The following is a 20,279-nucleotide window of genomic DNA, read 5'->3' on the forward strand; positions in this document are numbered from 1 at the left end:
GCTGAATAATTTTGCACGCCCAATTTTTCAGTTTTTGATTTGTTAAAAAAGTTTGAAATATCCAATAAATGTCGTTCCACTTCATGATTGTGTCCCACTTGTTGTTGATTCTTCACAAAAAAATACAGTTTTATATCTTTATGTTTGAAGCCTGAAATGTGGCAAAAGGTCGCAAAGTTCAAGGGGGCTGAATACTTTCGCAAGGCACTGTACCAGTAACATACCAGTAAGATACCAGTAACATCCAAGTAACATACCAGTAACATACCAGTAAGATACCAGAAACATCCAAGTAAGATACCAGTAACATCCAAGTAAGATACCAGTAACATACTAGTAAGATATCAGTAACATACCAGTAACATCCAAGTAAGATACCAGTAAGATACCAGTAACATCCAAGTAAGATACCAGTAAGATACCAGTAACATACTAGTAAGATACCAGTAACATACTAGTAAGATACCAGTAACATACAAGTAAGATACCAGTAACATACTAGTAAGATACCAGTAACATACCAGTAAAATCCAAGTAAGATACCAGTAAGATACCAGTAACATCCAAGTAAGATACTAGTAAGATACCAGTAACATACTAGTAAGATACTAGTAAGATACCAGTAACATACCAGTAACATACCAGTAAAATCCAAGTAAGATACCAGTAAGATACCAGTAACATCCAAGTAAGATACTAGTAAGATACCAGTAACATACTAGTAAGATACTAGTAAGATACCAGTAACATACTAGTAAGATACCAGTAACATCCAAGTAACATACCAGTAACATACCAGTAAGATACCAGAAACATCCAAGTAAGATACCAGTAACATCCAAGTAAGATACCAGTAACATACTAGTAAGATATCAGTAACATACCAGTAGCATCCAAGTAAGATACCAGTAAGATACCAGTAACATCCAAGTAAGATACCAGTAAGATACCAGTAACATACTAGTAAGATACCAGTAACATACTAGTAAGATACCAGTAACATACAAGTAAGTTACCAGTAACATACTAGTAAGATACCAGTAACATACCAGTAAAATCCAAGTAAGATACCAGTAAGATACCAGTAACATCCAAGTAAGATACTAGTAAGATACCAGTAACATACTAGTAAGATACTAGTAAGATACCAGTAACATACCAGTAACATACCAGTAAAATCCAAGTAAGATACTAGTAAGATACCAGTAACATACTAGTAAGATACTAGTAAGATACCAGTAACATACTAGTAAGACACCAGTAACATACTAGTAAGATACCAGTAACATACTAGTAAGATACCAGTAACATCCAAGTAAGATACCAGTAACATACTAGTAAGATACCAGTAACATACTAGTAAGATACCAGTAACATACAAGTAAGATACCAGTAACATACTAGTAAGATACCAGTAACATACCAGTAAAATCCAAGTAAGATACCAGTAAGATACCAGTAACATCCAAGTAAGATACTAGTAAGATACCAGTAACATACTAGTAAGACACCAGTAACATACTAGTAAGATACCAGTAACATACTAGTAAGATACCAGTAACATCCAAGTAAGATACCAGTAACATACTAGTAAGATACCAGTAACATCCAAGTAAGATACCAGTAACATACTAGTAAGATACCAGTAACATACCAGTAACATCCAAGTAAGATACCAGTAAGATACCAGTAACATCCAAGTAAGATACCAGTAAGATACCAGTAACATACTAGTAAGATACCAGTAACATACTAGTAAGATACCAGTAACATACTAGTAAGACACCAGTAACATACTAGTAAGATACCAGTAACATACTAGTAAGATACCAGTAACATCCAAGTAAGATACCAGTAACATACTAGTAAGATACCAGTAACATACTAGTAAGATACCAGTAACATCCGAGTAACATACCAGTAATATACAAGCAACATTCTAAGTAAGATACCAGTAACATAGCAGTCATTACCAGTAAGATACCAGTCCTCCTGATTTTTGTTTCAGATTTAAATAGTTGTGTTTGACATAGTAGTTTTTTTCACACTCATATTTAGAGTATGTGTGTGTGTATGTGTGTGTGGGGGGGGGGGGTCTAATGTAAAACAGGTCCACTACCATGGTGAGTATGAGGGGTAACGTGGCAGCTGGCACAAAGCCCTCCAGTCGAATGCCCATTACATCCCACAGGGAGGGGCCCAGTTTAAGGGGGAAGAGAAGACAATGTGAATAGAAATATAGCCTTCAATAAGCCTCCTGTACTAATTTCCCACCGATCCAGAAATGTCTGACTCAACTCAAGTTAAGTAGGAGTCTTACACATAGATCTGCACACAGCCTCCACAATTGTAGAGCAGGCTACGTAAACAATAATCAATGACTTAATTGCAACTTTGAAAAACATGATGGATGTTGAGGTTTGGTTCTCCTATCTTTGCAATTTACCGTGATTCCCACCCAATCTGCCCATGCTTTCAAGACAGGAGGTGACAGAGCAGAGACCACCAACACAGTGGTGAAACACCTTTTAATCACACTGGGACTTTCCCTGTGTACAAACACACACAGGTCGTTAAGCAAATAATTTGCTTTGCTATAGCACTAGTACACAACATTACACTATTGACAGACTGCTGTGTGGACTGGGACTGCTGTGTCCCAGTATAAACTACCTACAAAAGAACAGGCAAGAAGTAAACAGGACAGAATGGACACCCTGCACACTCCATCAAGCGTCAACAAACTATCATTATTATCCAACTGGCATACTTGTGTTGAAATCATGCATTTTTAAGTCTTCCCCTGCCATGCGAAGGCCTACGAGAGTTTGAAGGTAAATTGTCTTGATAAACTATTTGATGTCAGATGGTGTACAGCTCAAGAGGATTATCAGTATGCCAAAATAGCTTCAGAATAGCTCATGTCCAGGTTCTGTATTTTGTGCTAACTCTGACCTCTGCTGGTCATTATACGTATCACATTCCCTTTCAATAGAAATGTTAGGGTCTGAAAGACCTCCTCAACCAATATATAGAGTCAACACAATACTCATAATGGTAACAATAACAATATACTTTATAACTATGGACTGCAATGTCTTCTGGGCGTTAAAAACATGTTAAATTGTGCACAGCAAAGAAGAAATAACTAGCAAAGGCCAAATGATTGAATTAGTGGATAGAAGTTATTTGTAGTTTTAAGAGAGATGTTGATTGGTTAGTACACTACAGGACCATACTTTTTGACACTTGATCGTCGAACATCTCATTCCAAAATCATGGCCATTAACATGGAGTTGGTCCCCCCCTTTGCTGCTATAACTCCCGAGTGGCGCAGCAGTCTAACACACTGCAACTCCGTGCTAGAGGTGTCACTACAGACCCTGGTTTGATTCCAGGCTTTATCACAATCGGCTGTGATTGTGAGTCCCATAGGGCGGTGCACAATTGACCCAGTGTGGTTAGGGTTTGGCCGTTGTAGGCTGTCATTATAAATAAGAATTTGTTTTTAACTGACTTGCCTAGTTAAATAAAGGTTAAATAAAAATATAACAGCCTACACTCTTCTGGGATGACTTTCCACTAGATGTTGGAACATTGCTGTTGGGACTTGCTTCCATTCAGCCACAAGAGTATTACTGAGGTTGGGCGATTAGGCCTGGCTCGTAGTTGGCGTTCCAAATCATCCCAAAGGTATTTGACGGGGTTGAGGTCACGGCTCTGTGCAGGCCAGTCTAGTTTTAACTCACCGATCCTGACTAACCATTTCTGTATGAACCTCACTTTGTGCACGTAGGCATTGTCATGCAGAAACAGGAAAGGGCCTTCCCCAAACTGTTGCCACAAAGTTGGAAGCACAGAATCGTCTAGAATGTAAGTGTATGCTGTAGCATTAAGATTGCCCATCACTTGAACTAAGGGGCCTAGCCCGAGCATGAAAAACAGCCCCAAACCATTATTCCTCCACCACCAAACTTTACAGTTGGCAGGTAGCGTTCTCCTGGCATCCTCCTAACCCAAATTCGTCCATCAGACTGCCAGATGGTAAAGCGTGATTCATCACTCCAGAGAATGCTTTTCCACTACTCCAGAGTCCAATGGCGGCGAGCTTTACACCACTCCGGCTGACACTTGGCATTGCGCGTGGTGATTTTAGGCTTGTGTGAGGCTGCTCAGGCCATGGAAACCCATTTCATGAAGCTCCCGACGAACAGTTATTGTGCTGACGTTGCTTCATGGTGCAGTTTGGAACTCGGTAGTGTCTTGCAACCGAGGACAGATGATGTTTACATGCCACACACTTCAGCTGTCCCATTCTGTGAGCTTGTGTGGCCTACCACATCGCGGCCGAGTCGTTGTTTTCTCCTAGATGTTTCCACTTCACAATATCAGCACTTACAGTCAACCTGTGAAGCTCTAGCAGGGCAGAAATGTGACAAACTGACTTGTTGGAAAAGTAGCATCCTATGACAGTGACACATTGATAGTTACAGAGCTCTTCAGTACAGGCCATGCTACTGTCAATGTTTGTCTATGGAGATTGCATGGCTGGGTGCTCGATTTTATACACCTGACAGCAATGGGTGTGGCTGAAATAGCCGAATCTACAAATTTTAAGGGGTGTCCACATACTTTTAGTGTATAGATTAAGGAAGTCTGATCGGTCCGCTAACAAACAGATTTTACTCAATAAAAAAACTGTTCTACCTTCCCCTGGTATGTTGCTTACCATCCAACCGCAAATAACACCTTTATCAAAAAGGCAAAGGATATCAATGGTGATGCTTAAAGGCATGTGGAATTCCCAGCCAGACCCAGTTCTACAGTATTTATTCAGGACAGCAAAAGTTTCTCTTGTTGTAATCCCCATACTAATTTGAGATGCTGGTGTTCTTTTCGGTCCTCTGTCCTGCTCTCCCTCTATAATGATCATTAAGCATAGACATCTGCAGTTAAAGTTGAAGCAAACATTCAAACATGAAAACAATACAATCAAACAAAGCCTAACTGGGGTAGGCTATGTGTGCCATACTCTCCAAAAAAATTCATTTCAACACATACCAAAATCTAACCTTCCTTTAATGCTGGATCATGGAGACTAATGGCATGGTTGAGCTAGTAACAGGGCCGGTTCCAGGCATAAGCGACGTGGTTGCTTAGGGCCCCCACGACCAAATATATATTTTTAAATCAGGAACTGAGTCGGGTCTCAATTTACTTTTGAGAGTAACAATAGTAGAAAACACCAGGTGAAATTTCAAAATTTGCTTGTGTTACTTTTTCTCTTGTTATGTCTCTCACTGACAGTCAATCAATTAGCCATGACAGCTAACAATTGTTAGATTGGTAGTTAGTCTAGCCAGCTATCTAAACTTGTAGTAATCATGACCGGGCAAGTGTGCAGGGAACCTGACCTCCAGGGGGCCCCCATTGATTTTGTTATTCTCACTATCAGACCATATTAACGGAGCATGTCATTACAAAATGTGTAGAATTACAGGAAATTAGCTTTGAAACTGCAAAAATCTCTCTCCATCCCATGGCAAAATATGTAGAATAGCAGAAAACGTGCTTTAAAACTGCAACATTTTCTCAAAGTCCCATGGCAAAATATGTAGAACGACAGAAAATGAACTTTAATAAGTAAAATTTTTCACTTCACTGTAAGAGGGGGCCTATATTGTTTTGCTGCAGGGTGGCAAACTATTAAGTGCAGTACTTTGGACCAGGGCCCTACAGGCGGCAGGTAGCCTAGCGGTTAGGAGCGTCGGCCCAGTAACCGCAAAGTTGCTTGTTGGAATTCCTGAACCGACTAAGTGAATAATCTGTCAATGTGCCCTTGAGCAAGGCACTTAACATTAATTGCTTGCTGTGCTGAACAATGGGCAGTTCAATACCTCTGTCAGTTAAATATGTTATGTGTGTATTTGATCTGGATAAGAGCATCTCCTAGAGCCGCCCCTGGCTAGTACTGTAATAATGAAAGGGAAGTTGTCAGACACCAACCAGAGGTTGCCCATATAGTATAGGGAACATGTAAAGCTGTGATGGAACAGCAGCATTCTGAATTGATGTGAGGTCAAATAAAATGCTCAAGTATTGGACATGCCTTAATTCCCTCCTGTTTATGGCCAGCTTCCACTCCAGAAAGAACCAAATGCTGTCAGCCTTTGGTTATGCACTCAATCATTAGGTAACAACAACATAATTGATTATACACATTCTAGATTAGAAAACAGAGAATCAAAAACAAACAAACATCACAGTAATAAAACCACCATGTAATAATAGTATCATATAGCAATGATTAAATCAGACATTAAAGATGTGGACACCATGATGGCAGGTTTCCATTTACCACGTGGTCCCCAGGTTGCGAAAACTGTTTTGACTTCACCATGTCCTCTCTTTTTCCTCAACAGCAGCCCTATATCGTGTTTGTGTGCACGGGCCCAATGATTTATGGCCAATATACCATGGCTGAGGGCTGTGTCCAGGCACTCCGCGTTGCCTCGTGCATAAGAACAGCCCTTAGTCGTGGTATATTGGCCATTTACCACACCTCCACAGGCCTTATTACTTAAGTAATATAGTCAACCATAGTTGAAAGAACATCCATGATTTCTTTCAATCACACTAATATATATATATATATATATATATATATATATATATATATATATATATATATATATATATATATATATATATATATATATATATATATATAAAAAAATATGTGATACATATGAGAGACAGAAAGTGCTGGATTAGTTACAATCATCAGTTATGCCTTATCACATTTTTTTTATTAAGATATTTCCACTTCTGTGCATATCGTTGAATTTTTTTCTTATTTTTTAAAGAGTTGAGGGGGGACTATTCCTTCAGCACAAAACTTTCTTACTCACTCAATTATGGGCATTGGTCAAGAGGTAAAAAATGTCAGCCAGTTCTTGAAGATCCCACCACCATATTTTCCTGTTCTGTCAGAAGTACCCCAACTTCAACCCAATACTGTTACTCTACTCATGGGCCTCTGGGGGTGAGAGGAGAGAGCAGGACCGTCCTAACAGCATCCTCCCCCAGACTGCCTCACTGGAGTGCTGTCAATCTTCAGGTTGTGCTTCTCTCCTCCTGCCGTGGCCCCGGGCCCCATGCGCTTCTTAATCTCAGCCGCCATGGTCATGAAGGATTGCTCCACGTTAGTTGCGTCCTTCGCACTGGTCTCCAGGAAGGGGATGGATAGGGAGTCAGCAAATTCCTGTTTGAGGAGAATGAGATGGGTCAATCACCAGTCTGACTGCAGTAGTAGGGTGCTTCAATTGCAAGTAATAATGTGTCCCAAGGGTTGATAATTGAGCATGTTGACCAGGGCATAAACTGAGCAACCGCCAAACGCAGGTAGATTTAGGTACTAGCGGGTAAGAATGTCTATTTCCACAACCATGCTGGTGAGTGGTCAATTTGCAGGGTTCTACAATGCGAGCGTTACATTCACAAATAAAAAAGTGTGAAAAGTAAAGTATGAAAAATGCAGCAGTAGCTGTTTTCAAAGTATTTCTTAGTTTTGTTTAATAGCTGCTAATCACACAAAGAAATAAGAATCCTATACCCCTCCTCACGCATCAACATTGCCTTGCAGGGGAGCTGTGCACACACTGAAGTGCTGATAGATTCATTTTGAGGCGCTGTGCACAGGCATAAAAGCTGGTCCAATTTACCCTAAACAAATCTACAAAGTGAGACTTAGTCCTCAAGCTCAGTTGTTTTTCAATGTTAGTTTGAGTCTGCTGCTTCAACTGATAGTGAAGACACGCTCTATAGTCAGATCAAAAATCTCACAGACACTACTCATTTCCTGTTAAATTAAATTGAGCAATATACCACATTACTTCTTACATTTCTTGTTTTAGAAACATTACAAAGCATGGTGATCTGTTTTTTTATGTGTTTATGGCCCCCAAAAAATGTACTGGTGAAAATATTTGAGTGGCTGGTATATTTTCTTAATTTACCTGCCACAGTGGCTGGTAGACAAAAAGTACATTTTAGGCCCCGATGTAAACTACAACAAACTAAGGCTACAGAGTATAATATACCCAAATACGGTGGTTAATCTGTATGAGAGTCCACGTTTCCTGAGGACTCACCTTGGCTGTCGTGTAGTCTACTACCTTCTTGGTGGTGAGGTCACACTTGTTACCCACCAGCAGCTTGTTGACATTCTCGCTGGCATAGCGGCCAATCTCCTGCAGCCACTGCTTTATGTTGTTGTAAGACTCCTAGAAAGAGAAAATACCTCAGTTACGTGTTGTCAAGAAATGCAGGTTGACTCATAGATGTTAATTAATGTTCTTTGTGGAGGGGCGTCACTAACCTGATCTGTAACATCATAGACAACGATGATACCATGGGCTCCTCTGTAATAGCTGGAGGTGATGGTGCGAAACCGCTCCTGACCAGCAGTGTCCCACTAAAGACAATTTAAAATATACAAGTTAAACGCACTACATGAAAGCATGAACTGCAATTAAACTTCCCAGGACAGCTTCCAGAGCTGCTGACTCAACTCACAATCTGTAGTTTGATGGTCCGGCCGTCCAATTCAATAGTTCGGATTTTGAAGTCCACGCCGATGGTGCTTATGAAACTTTCTGTGTAGGTGTCATCCTGAAATGCATCATAAAAAATAAAACACAGCTTTAAAATCAACCAATGGACACACAGTATCCATCCAAACGTTGATGTAAAGCTGAAGACTGATCAAAATGCCAGTAACACTGAACACTGATAGGTCTTACCGCAAATCGAAGCAGGAGGCAAGACTTTCCCACCCCTGAATCACCAATCAGAAGCAGCTTGAACAGGTAGTCACTAGGGGGAAACCAGGTTAGGGAACATTAAATAACAAACTAACAAATCTATTCAATCAAGCCCCCAGCATTGACTTTCATCTGGGTCTCTGGGGAGTTAGGCTAAGTTCATATGCAATGCTGTCATTTCCATCTGAAATTAGCTATGTTATTATAGCTACAGTTGCAAGGGTGTGCAAAGAAATGTCAAAGAGGAAAATGTCAATTATAAACTTGGTGGGTCGAGCCCTGACTGCTGATTGGTTAAAAGAGCATTCCAGCCGGTGCCTAATCCACAAATTACTACCGGCTAAATCTATGACGTTAAAATGCCTATTTACTCTGTTCCATCTAACTGCGCAATCCACTGTCTCATCAGCCCAGGCAGGAAAGTTATAAACTTGATCTCCACTATAAAAAAGCATCTAGACATTATCTCACACTTTTTTTAGACTAACATTTAGTTTAACAGCGGAGATTTGTATAAACCTTGCTGTCACAGTCTCTCTGACATTTGCAACATTGTTTCAATATTCAAAATCGATCTCCAACTGTCCCAGAGTACTGAACCTTTAGGGGTCGGGAGTCTGGACGAGAGAGGCCGGCAGCATTTCTCAGCCAGTCAAAATCATGAATCAGCTGGCATAATTTTTATGGATATATACAAAGTAATGTCAATTGAAACAAGGTCAATCGAAACAAAGTGCAGTTAGTTTGCAGTCTTTCCAGCTTCAGTCTGAAGTGATTGTGTTAGCTGTGTTGTTGGCTAGCTCCTATGAACAACAGTGTCCTGAAGAGAGAGCACGTTTTCTACACCAGACGAAATTGTGCCTCATTAGCTCATTGTTATAGATGTGTCCAAATAAATGTCACTAGAAAACAGCTTAAACAAATGCAGCTACTGTTGTTATTCTGTCTGCACTGTTTGACGTGACTAAATTAGCAGTAGTTGTCTAGCTAGCAAGGGATAAGAACGTTGCCAGCCAGTACGGCAATGTAACATTTAGATTGAACGACTGGGTCGCGTCCATAGATACAGAACAAAAAGACTGAACGACTGGGTCGCAGCTCTGGCAACCGAACCAGCCGGCTTGGTAGCAACCCTAGATTTGTTTCAGGACTACATCTTGTGGAAGGATGAAATACTATGAATAAATTCATCAAATGAACATCAATCATTTTCCGGTTGTCGTGGTAATACTATGAAAGTGTAGATGCCAATCACTATATAAGCTTTAAGTTGAAAAAGCCTGGAAGGTAGGAGAGATTTTATTTATTTATTTAACCAGGTAGGCAAGTTGAGAACAAGTTCTCATTTACAACTGCGACCTGGCCAAAATAAAGCAAAGCAGTTCGACACATAACACCACAGAGTTACACATGGAGTAAAACAAGCATACAGTCAATAACACAGTAGAAAAATAAGTCTATATACAATGTGAGCAAATGAGGTGAGATAAGGGAGGTAAAGGCAATAAATAGGCCATGATGGTGAAGTAATTACAATATAGCAATTAAAAACACTGGAATGGTAGATTTGACAGTAGATGAGTGTGCAAAGTAGAAATACTGGGGTGCAAAGGAGCAAAATAAACACAGTAGAGATGACTAGAAACGAGTCGGCCGGTCGTTGTGTGTGGATTAATTGTCAGAGTAGAGGACCTTGTGCATTTCAGGTAAAATAACAACTCAATGTTTATATCCCAGGACAAATTAGCTATCAACAGCAAGCTAGCTAAATAGGGCAAATTAGCTAGCAAGTGCAAGCTAACTAGCCATACAGGTTCAATGCTTTTCGACCTGTTGCCAAATTAATGTCATTACAAAATAAATTAATGCACGATAGCGCACGCGCCCAGCCGGTTTGGGTTCCGTGTTAGCCGTGGTTTATTGGTCATATATACATACACACACACCTCCTCGGGCATTTTTGCTTAAATATAGAACGTTGCAAGAGACAACTAACTGGATCAACAATATTATACATTGTTTTGTCAGCATTGCTTTTGCTATGATCATGACAACATTGTACCAAAACAACCCGATATGGTGGCAGATGTAAGGCACAGAGCGAGCTAGTACGTAAACAAAAGATGACGCAGCGATTTGTGATTTAACGTTAGCAAGCTAACAGTAGCTAGTTAGCTAGCTACATTTGTTTTCACTCAGAAAAACATCTCATGTTTTTGTGTGTGCAGTTAGCTACTGTAACTAGCTATGTATTTAAGGGCACTTGTTTTACTTGTGTATTTTGTTTTGCGGTAGACGTGTTTGATGTACTGTAGTGATATAAATGGTTGATTGTTGATCATTTGTATAACGAATATTTGTGCCTGATATTTGTAATTTGTACTTGGAATTAAGAATACAACAAACTGCTTGTTACATCATCGGTGTTATTAGATATGGAGCTAACAAAAACAACACCTAAACATCAACTTTACTCACTATTCAGGATTCATGGTGTCCGAAATCTGTTTTCTTGGCCCTGTCTGGGTCACACACTCATCTTCTTGGTAGCTAGCTGCGTTGCTATCGTAGTAGGAAAGAAGACTTGTTGTTGTAGCTAGCTAACGTTATTGTACAGAAAATAAATTTGCTAACGTTAGTTTGGCAAATGGTCCTGCAATTTCACGAGCCAAAATGTTTTGTATAGCTTGTTGGTTAGGTAAGTAACTCAAGTGTTCGGTGACTAACCAATTTAGCTAGAATTAGTGTTGCTAGGTAAACATAGCTTTGTTTACCTTGTTGTTCTCGCTTTACTTGTTGCTTACTCGTCCTCATCCCTAGCCCTTTGCGCATGTGTCAGTGAGTGATGACGTTAAATAGTTTTCCTACACAGATTGGAAAATGTAGTTCAGCCAAAGTCCTTGTGAAGGTTCTTCTGGCCAGCTGCGTCTTTCTTTCCCCATCGCAGTTAAGCCAAAACCACGCCCCTTTATTCAGAGGGGCGTTCTAAAACGCTTTGAGCGCTCTCCAAGTCCGGAAGTGAATATCAGGTAGCGCGAAATTTCAGTCACTGATTAATAATATTTGCCATGTTTCAACATTTCTAAAATATAATAACAATGTTGTGGACCGAGCTAGCCATTAACGTTCAAAGACAGATTCAATGGCTGTAGTATAGCGTATTCGACTGAATGATTAGCTAATAAATATTTGAGAAATTATGAATAATAAGCATATGATTTGACCTGATAATAGACTACTAATGATAATATAACAACTTCAAATTCCGAGCTAGTAACGTTAAGTAGTTTAGGTTAATTTAGCTCACCTTCAATTGAGGGAATTCAGCAGAGTTCTCAGAGACATTTTTACAACTCATTGAAAATAAATACATGATAATAATATGCCTACATTACGGTAGGCAGCTAATTGTTCAATTACACTTTCTTTCCTTACAATACACATTTTCTGAACCACCAAAGGAGGCGTATTTATTCTTCATGCACAAACGTAATAAATAATAGTGCAAGATCAAGATAATAGATATGTTCAGACCACAATGACATCTATCCACGAAAAAGTGAAGTAGTACCACATAATTTAATATGACAACAAATTAGAGAAAACTTATTCAAACAAACTCTTAAAATGTATTATGTATCATTCACAGGTTTAAACAAAACATTGCGTATCCTTTTTAAAAAGAGGCTTGGACAAAGTAATACTTTATTGTCACATCATTACATTTTCAGATCTACCCCTCCCCCCCCAAAAATGTCACATGCTTCGTAAAAAAAAGGAAGAAGTGTTGACTAACAATGAAACGCTTACTTAAGGGCCCTTTCCAACAATGCAGAAAACAAAACAAAAATTGAAATAGTTGAAAAAATAGAAGAAAATAATATTAATAACACCATGAATAATAGTAATCATCATCTATGATAAATAGCACATAACATCGAACAAGCCATTGGTAAATGTTGACTCTATTAATACTAGACAATTTGACAGAGAATAAAGGTCTTTGCTAAAAATAAAAAAAAACATTGAAAGATCTGCAGTGTCAGGTAATTCATTTAAATTTGTTTTAACTAGGCAAGTCTTAAGAACAAATTCTTATTTATAATGATGGCCTACCCCTGCCAAACCCTAACTCGGACAACACTGGGATAATTGTGTGCCACCCAATCACAGCCAGGTGTGACACAGCCTGGTATCAAACCAGGGTCTGTAGTGACACCTTTAGCACTGAGATGCAGTGCCTTAGACCGCTGCACCACTTGGGAGACTCAGAATAATAGAGGGACATACAGTATTATATACAGGATGGTATGTATGTTTTCCAAGTAGGACTACTAGCTTCTGTCTACAACTAGTTTCACCTTTATTCACTATTCTCTTTTTATTTCATTTCTGGTTAGATCTGACTGTTCATGCCACTTGTAATATGACACACCTAACCCAAACATTTCTCATGCACATGTCCAATCCATAAATAATAGAAAGATTGATAAAACACAATTACAAGTCATCACCAGAAGTCATCAAGACATGATACTCTCATAAACTTGAGTCTTTCATCAAACATATGGGTCCAAAGTAAAACACAGAGCTGATGTTACCAAACCCTCCTGTATACACATAACTGATGTTACCAAACCCTCCTGTATACACAGAGGCCTGATGTTACCAAACACTCCTGTATATACAGCGGTCTGATGTTACCAAACCCTCCTGTATACACAGCGGCCTGATGTTACCAAACCCTCCTATATACACAGAGGACTGATTTATTTTGTGTCTAAACACCAGACCGTTCATTTCATAGCCAGTTCCACCAAAGCATTCAGGCAAAGTTCTCTTATATTGTTGATGAGATCAGTGAGATGTTTATAGACATAAAAATAAACATTATGGCCTATACATCTGAACCTCTTAGCTTCATGGCAGTCTAAAAGTACACAACACATCTGTTTGTACAGTGGGCTTTCTGTCTATTGAATGACAGAGTAAGGCACATTGACAGACTGAATTGGAAAGGTCCTCGTTTCTCAATCAAAAGTACTCCATGGATGGGCGACCTTCCCAGAGTCTCTTACCTCAAGGTACAGAGGGATTTATTTATTCAAGTATCTCCAAAAGGGAAGGCACACAGCCCCAGCACCCCCGGGGGTATAATTGTTTATTAACGATCAGTCCCAAAATCCCAGTTAAGGATTTGTTGGTGGTGACATGTGGTGACATGTTTGTCTAGGAGTGTTTCATATTGTAGGTTCCTGAGTGACAGAGAGCTTGGTTTGAAGCAGAGATTGAGGAGGTTTAGTTGTAGATGGGTTGGTATTTAAGGCACTGCGCTATTTGTCATTGTCGTCCCTACTCTCACTGCAGCACACACTTGTCTTTGTTGCTGAAGTTCCTGCGTCTAAGCTCCAGCCCCCGCTCCAAACGCTCATCCTCCTCTACGGCACTGAGGACACACAAACACACGCATGAACAACCACACAGTACTGCATCGTTTAAAACGTGTGTAGAATATGCGTGCTTATGCGTGTGCATGCTGCACACTGCATAAGCATGGCTGTATAACAAACAGATGGGCTAGACTCACCCTCTCTCCTTGGCGTCCAAATCCCTGACCAGCTCGTCCCTCTGGTTGACCAGAGAGACCAGTTCCTGCAGTAGGAGCTCCTCCCGGTGCTGCTGGGCCTTAGTCTTCTGCCACTCTGAAGAGAGGGGGGATGAGGCAAGATAGAACAGTTGTGGTCATACGCACGTCCTTAAAAAATGTAGTATTATAACAGAAAAGCTCACACACCGAATATTTTTTTTTTTTTTTTTTACCTTTATTTTACTAGGCAAGTCAGTTAAGAACAAATTCTTATTTTCAATGACGGCCTAGGAACAGTGGGTTAACTGCCTGTTCAGGGGCAGAACGACAGATTTGTACCTTGTCAGCTCGGGGGTTTGAACTTGCAACCTTCCGGTTACTAGTCTAACGCTCTAACCACTAGGCTACAACGTTTCAAACCACAAGGATCTTCTTCAGGTCAGATCTGTATCAAAACATTGTCAATAAAGGTGGTAATTTGGAGCATATTAAGTGTGTGGGCCTTTCTGTTGTTTTCAGGGATGAGAGACGATATCATAGTCATTATATATACACACACAACTGCTATAGGTCTACAGTCGTCTCACTGGTTGTGTTCAATGTAAACAAGGTTGTGTTTATGCATTGGACTCACTAACCTTCATTGGCCATCATGGCTCTAAGTTCTCTATTCAGTAGTTCAAATCGTTTCTCCAAGTCCTGCTCCTCCTGCCTGTTAAATACAATACATTCAATTAGCTGCCGTCTGCTGGGCACACACACAGAACATAATATGGCGCATTTCAGTTCAAACCATTTCCTAGTAATATAATCATGTTACGTATTCTTAAGAATAATAGATGTGTGAGTGGTGTGTTATGTCTTACAACAGCTCCAGATGATCCTGTCTCCTGATCAGGGCGTTCTTCTTGTTGACCAGAGTGAACCACTCCTGGATCAGTTTCTCTTCCTCGTCACGGTCGCTACCTGGAGCAAGGACACAACACATGGCACCTCAGAGGTTAGACCCTGTTATATCTACTGAGAAAAGTAATCTGTGGCCTTTGATAAGCACACGTAAAGGTAAGCCTGGCACTTCCTGTTAGGTTTACAGCCACTTTTTTTTATATTGTTCTGTTTCTCACTTGATTCCATCAGTCTTCTGAGTCTCCTCTCCACGATGCCTGCTCGGTTGTCGATGTGCTTCTGTTCAGTCTCCAGGGCTTGCAGCTCACTCAGCACATACTGACTGGTGTCCTGCAGACGCGGACCATGAAGACACAGCGACACACATTGCCAAAACGGACATGCAAGGACAGACACACAGATGAACATAGACGACAAAGAGAAAACGGTCAGGAGATTAGAGGGAGAAACAGTGTCCAGGGTGGTGGACCATTCTTGATACACATGGGAAACAGTTGAGTGTGAAAAACCCAGCAGTGTTGCAGTTCTTGACACACTCAAACCGGTGTGCTTGGCACCAACTACCATACCCCGTTCAAAGGCCCTTAAATATTTTGTCTTGCCCATTCACTCTCTGAATGGCACACATACACAATTCATTTCTCAATTGTCTCATGGCTTAAAAATCCTTCTTTAACCTGTCTCCATTGATTGAAGTTGATTTAACAAGCAACATCAATAAGGGATCATAGCTTTCACCTGGATTCATCTGGTCAGTCTACATCATGGAAAGAGCAGGTGTTCATAATGTTTTGTAGACTCAGTGTATATAAAACACAGCAAATCAGATTTTTAACACTACTGGGCCTTTAAGCTAAACATAGAGAGAGAAGGTGGCCTAAACCAAAAGAGAAAAACAAATATAAACAGTCAAGTGGATAATAATGTGAAGTCAAGGCAAAGGTTTGAACTGACCAGAGTATCCTCCTCCTGGCTTGGGACACTGGACTCCTGGACTTGTGCTGGGCTCCTTGACTCTACACACAGACCAAACAGTGAGACTGCATATTAGTATATTTACAACAACAATAGAAAAAACTCAGAGTATGCAGCCTTTCATATCATGCTTTACGCATTGTCCTTTTCTGTTGTCTGCTCATTCAGTTCAGGTAAAAATATCCCGGTAAACCTCCTACCGGATTCTGAGGAGACATTCTTCACTTCTCTGTCTGATACACTTTCAGCTGACTGGACAGGAGACACAAACACAATAGACATGATAGGTAAAGAGAAACATGGCCTGGTTTAAATAGCAAAACATTAGCACATTAATTGAACATCAATCTCTGTTAAAATACAAGAAAACAGTTTTAAAAGCTGGGAAAGTATTCAGCATGTACCTCTGTGCTCTTAGATGTGCTACTCTGCTGTTCCACCACATCCCCTTCATCCATGGACTCACTCTTCAGCCGCAAGCGCCTTTTCCTCACCAGGTCGGCGTCTCTTACGTGACCAAATCCTGATTTGGCTGCAGAGGTGTGTGACCTGGGTGGAGGCACGGGGGTCTGTGTCTCTCCCGTTCCCCCATCCAAATTCCCAGCTACGCTTCCCTCCTCTTCCAATTTTGTCACCCGTTTAGTCCGGGGGGGTGGCACTAGGCTCCCATTGGGCGCCTGTTCTGTAGCACTGTCCTCCAGGGAGATGCTACCTTCCTGTAGCTTGCGGGCACAGAAGCGAGCAGCAGCATCCACATCAGAACCCTCACTGGGCTCAGTCACTGCATAGCTGGACTGGCTGCTGTTGTGCTCTATCTGAAGAACACTCAGCTCCTGCCCCGTAAAGTGGGTGCGGATCTGACTCAGGTAAGTCATGATGATCAGGCGGTCTGGCACAGAGAGCAGCACCATGTCTGAGGGCTCCAGCAGTCGGGAGATGCCCAGCGCAGCGAAGCCATCAAAGGCCTATGGGAGAGGGAATAGTCAGGACAAAAAACAATGACTTCTGTGTTCCTTATAGACATTATGTATAATTATGTAAATATGCCATCAATAAGCTCATTGACGTTTTCACCTTCTTGTTGTTTAATTTGATATCGTTGGGTTCCAGTGCCTCAAAAGCTCTAAGAAAAAACACCAGTAGTTAATAGAAGGACGGAGAGGTCATTTTCTATTATTTTGTGAGAATTTCTACCCTATTTCCTGTAAGGAGATGGGATAATTCTACCTCTCCTACATTCAGCTGTATGGGTGGGTTTAAAGTACATGCGTGGACTACTAATAAAGTTGCTCGACATTTCACATTCAGACTAGGATCGAATATTGTGGATGATTTATCTGATTAGTGATTAAGTGCTTACATCTTGTCGGGATAGAAGTGGTGTAGGATGGAACAGAAAGCCAGACCATTACGCCAGGAGGTGTTAAAATTAGTGACCTTCACTCCCTTATAACCCTGTGTAACCACCTGGCACCACTCCAGTAAAGACCTGCTGGAGCACACGAGACCAGGACTGGGCAGAGGACCAGGCATCTGAGCAGGGTGTGAAGGAGAGAAAGGAGAGAGAGGAACAGAGGGAGAGAGACCTGTTATAGGTGACATTCTCATTAACATATTCAATGTTCAGCTGTGTTTTAAATATAATTAACTGTTTATATTCACTTGTAAAAAAATAAATATGAAAATCAAATGTACCTCCTGGCTGAGGACGAACACATCCTTCCCATGGGCTTCGTCCTTGTCCGCAGGGGGAGTGGAGGCCTCTGGGGAAACTTCCTGGAAGACCACAGGAAAGGAAAGGGGTTTCTTCTTGCTGCGTCGAGGAGGAACAACCGTATCTGATGCTTGACCAGAAGGGACCTCCTTATCTGCTGGGGTCTGTCCATTGGACTGTGGCTCTTCACTGCCTGAGTTACCCTGGACGTTACCCTGGATGTTACCCTGGATGTTACCCTGGGTTGTGGTGTCTGGTGAGGATGGCTGAGAAGCTTTCTTAGAGCATCTTGTTGGGACAGCCAGGTCACTGGACTTTTCCCCCCCCTCAGCCGTCTCAGATCTATAGAGACAGAAATAGGAGAAATAAGACGATGGGACAGCAAAGGCAAGTTTCAGTTATACACTCCAAAATGATTGGGAAAGACAAACCTTTTTGTTGTTGTTTTGGCTCTGTACTTCAGCAGTATGGATTTGAAATGACGTACAAATATCATACCCCCGCAAAAATGCTAACCTCCCTTGTTATTGGTAATGGTGAGAGGTTAACATGTCTTGGGGGTATGACATTTGTGCATCTATAACTTTCTCACTCATCATTATTCACAATTCATTCAGGATTATCCATAATCATGGTAGCATCCACACGAATGTAGTGTTTAGAAGCATTTTCTATTCTTATCTACAATAAAAGTGACTCCAAAAGGACATATTATTTACCCTTAATTTCTCCTGGGCACAAAATCATCTGAAACACATCCAAAAACAAACGGCAAATGCATCCAACTCATTTGTAGAGTCACAAGCTTTATGGAGTCATTGGGTGCTGGGAATATGGGACCAAATACTTCACTTTTTACTACTTTAATACACATAAGTGAATTTGTCCCAATAATGTCCAAAAAGTGCTTTAATTTCTAAACAGTTCACCCGATATGGATGAGAAACCCCTGAAAGTAGCACAGTTATTGTATAATTTCTAAACAGTTCACCCGATATGGATGAGAAACCCCTGAAAGTAGCACAGTTATTGTATCATTTCTAAACAGTTCACCCGATATGGATGAGAAACCCCTGAAAGTAGCACAGTTATTGTATAATTTCTAAACAGTTCACCCGATATGGATGAGAAACCCCTGAAAGTAGCACAGTTATTGTATAATTTCCAATGCAAAGTGCTGGTGGACAGAACAAAAACAACACAATTGTAACTGTCCCAATTTTTTGGAGCTTACTGAATATCCTGCAAAACAAACAAAAGCTGTTTAAAGTTAAGCACGGATTAATGTGAATATTATTTTAACTGTGCAAGTAGTTACAAGAGCCAGATGACATGATCTGATTAACTTCGAATTGTTCTGCCAACTTACTGTTGATCCACTGATGAATCTACAGTGCAAAGGGTGGTATCCTGTTCTATCTCAACGCCCTTCTCTTCCTCCTCAACCCCTGATTCAGTCACATTCTTATGGGAGACTGTCTCCGCTAATTCAGTCAATAACAAGCACTCCTCTTGGGCAATGGCACAGAGAAAGGTAGAGAGCGGGCCATTGTCCATTTCAAGTCCTCTGTCAACAGGTACCCCATCTGTCCCTGTTTCTGTCCTCGGTGGATTGTCAAGTTCACAGTGGAGTTTGATGTCATACTCTCAGTGGTTGCCACCAGGTCCTCCAGGACCTGTCCATGACTAGTGTCAGTAATAGTCTCTGATGGGTTACTATTTGATGAGGAGGTGGCTATGGTAGAGGGCTCACAAATGATTTCCTGCTGACCTTTCCTTCCATCTAGGTCTAGGGGGTTTGACTCAGGCCTGTCTAGACTGACTTCCTGGGGGATCACTGGTGATGGAGTCTCTTGCTCCTCACTGGCCTCGGAGCCTGGGAGATCTTCTGGGTTCAGAGAGAGGTCTTCCTCATGCAAAAAGGGGATCAGGCGTTTTCTGACGCAGGGGGCAGGCACAGGTACATCTGATGTCTCTTCTTCTGCCAACTGACTAATATTAGCCAGTAGCAACTTTTCCTCCTTTATGAGGCTTAGGTCGTCTTTGGGGGGTTCTGCAGGGCTTATGTGAGGGACCTTGGGACATGTAGTAGATGTTCCAGGTTGAGACGGTGGTAGAGGCCATGGGACCACTGAGTTGACAGAGACAACTTTCTCATTGTCATCCTCCTGGTCAATGCTGGTCATTGGCTCCCTTCTCCTTGACTGTCACCAGAATGCTATCTGAAGAAGTTGTTTCCATGGCGAGGATGAGTGGTTTTGGAATGTCTTCC

At 41.0% G+C, this 20,279-nt stretch overlaps 2 protein-coding genes across 5 annotated transcripts in view; both read right to left on the reverse strand.

Moving 5' to 3' along the window:
- Nucleotides 1-6,790: 6,790 nt before the first annotated feature.
- Nucleotides 6,791-11,822, reverse strand: LOC110510145 (ras-related protein Rab-1A). Of its 2 annotated transcripts, XM_021591496.3 has the most exons (7): nt 11,600-11,822; nt 11,304-11,387; nt 8,805-8,877; nt 8,578-8,673; nt 8,381-8,476; nt 8,154-8,285; nt 6,791-7,264 (listed from the first exon to the last, which is right to left on the reverse strand). In XM_021591496.3, exons 2-7 carry the CDS (start codon nt 11,315-11,317, stop codon nt 7,070-7,072), a joined length of 606 nt encoding a protein of 201 aa, XP_021447171.1. In that variant the 5' UTR covers nt 11,318-11,387; nt 11,600-11,822; the 3' UTR covers nt 6,791-7,069. The 2 variants fall into 2 exon arrangements, with proteins under 2 accessions (XP_021447171.1, XP_090082684.1); XM_090226558.1 differs by having other exon boundaries at nt 11,304-11,806.
- Nucleotides 11,823-12,385: 563 nt separating this feature from the next.
- Nucleotides 12,386-20,279, reverse strand: part of LOC110510144 (EH domain binding protein 1-like 1b) — a 37,125-nt gene continuing 29,231 nt past the window's right edge. For all 3 annotated transcript variants that reach the window (XM_090226557.1, XM_090226556.1, XM_036968043.2), the window contains 11 exons: nt 17,989-18,349; nt 17,654-17,826; nt 17,368-17,416; nt 16,698-17,258; nt 16,494-16,545; nt 16,273-16,334; nt 15,537-15,648; nt 15,279-15,378; nt 15,051-15,124; nt 14,413-14,527; nt 12,386-14,271 (listed from right to left, as the gene is read on the reverse strand). In XM_090226557.1, coding sequence (XP_090082683.1) covers nt 14,184-14,271; nt 14,413-14,527; nt 15,051-15,124; nt 15,279-15,378; nt 15,537-15,648; nt 16,273-16,334; nt 16,494-16,545; nt 16,698-17,258; nt 17,368-17,416; nt 17,654-17,826; nt 17,989-18,349 — 1,747 coding nt within the window. In that variant the 3' untranslated portion in view covers nt 12,386-14,183. The remainder of the gene's footprint in view (nt 14,272-14,412; nt 14,528-15,050; nt 15,125-15,278; nt 15,379-15,536; nt 15,649-16,272; nt 16,335-16,493; nt 16,546-16,697; nt 17,259-17,367; nt 17,417-17,653; nt 17,827-17,988; nt 18,350-20,279) is intronic.

Source organism: Oncorhynchus mykiss, chromosome 29 (genome assembly GCF_057628025.1).
Source record: "Oncorhynchus mykiss isolate SJ-2025 chromosome 29, ASM5762802v1, whole genome shotgun sequence".
Classification (NCBI taxonomy): domain Eukaryota; kingdom Metazoa; phylum Chordata; class Actinopteri; order Salmoniformes; family Salmonidae; genus Oncorhynchus; species Oncorhynchus mykiss.

Bases quoted from the DNA above. Each gene is read 5' to 3' on its own strand.
- LOC110510145 (XM_021591496.3), bottom strand. The intron at 8,674-8,804 runs GTAAGACCTATC...GATGCATTTCAG, and splicing joins GCCTCCTGCTTCGATTTGCG to GATGACACCTACACAGAAAG. The intron at 7,265-8,153 runs GTGAGTCCTCAG...CTCCTCAAACAG, and splicing joins TAGACTACACGACAGCCAAG to GAATTTGCTGACTCCCTATC.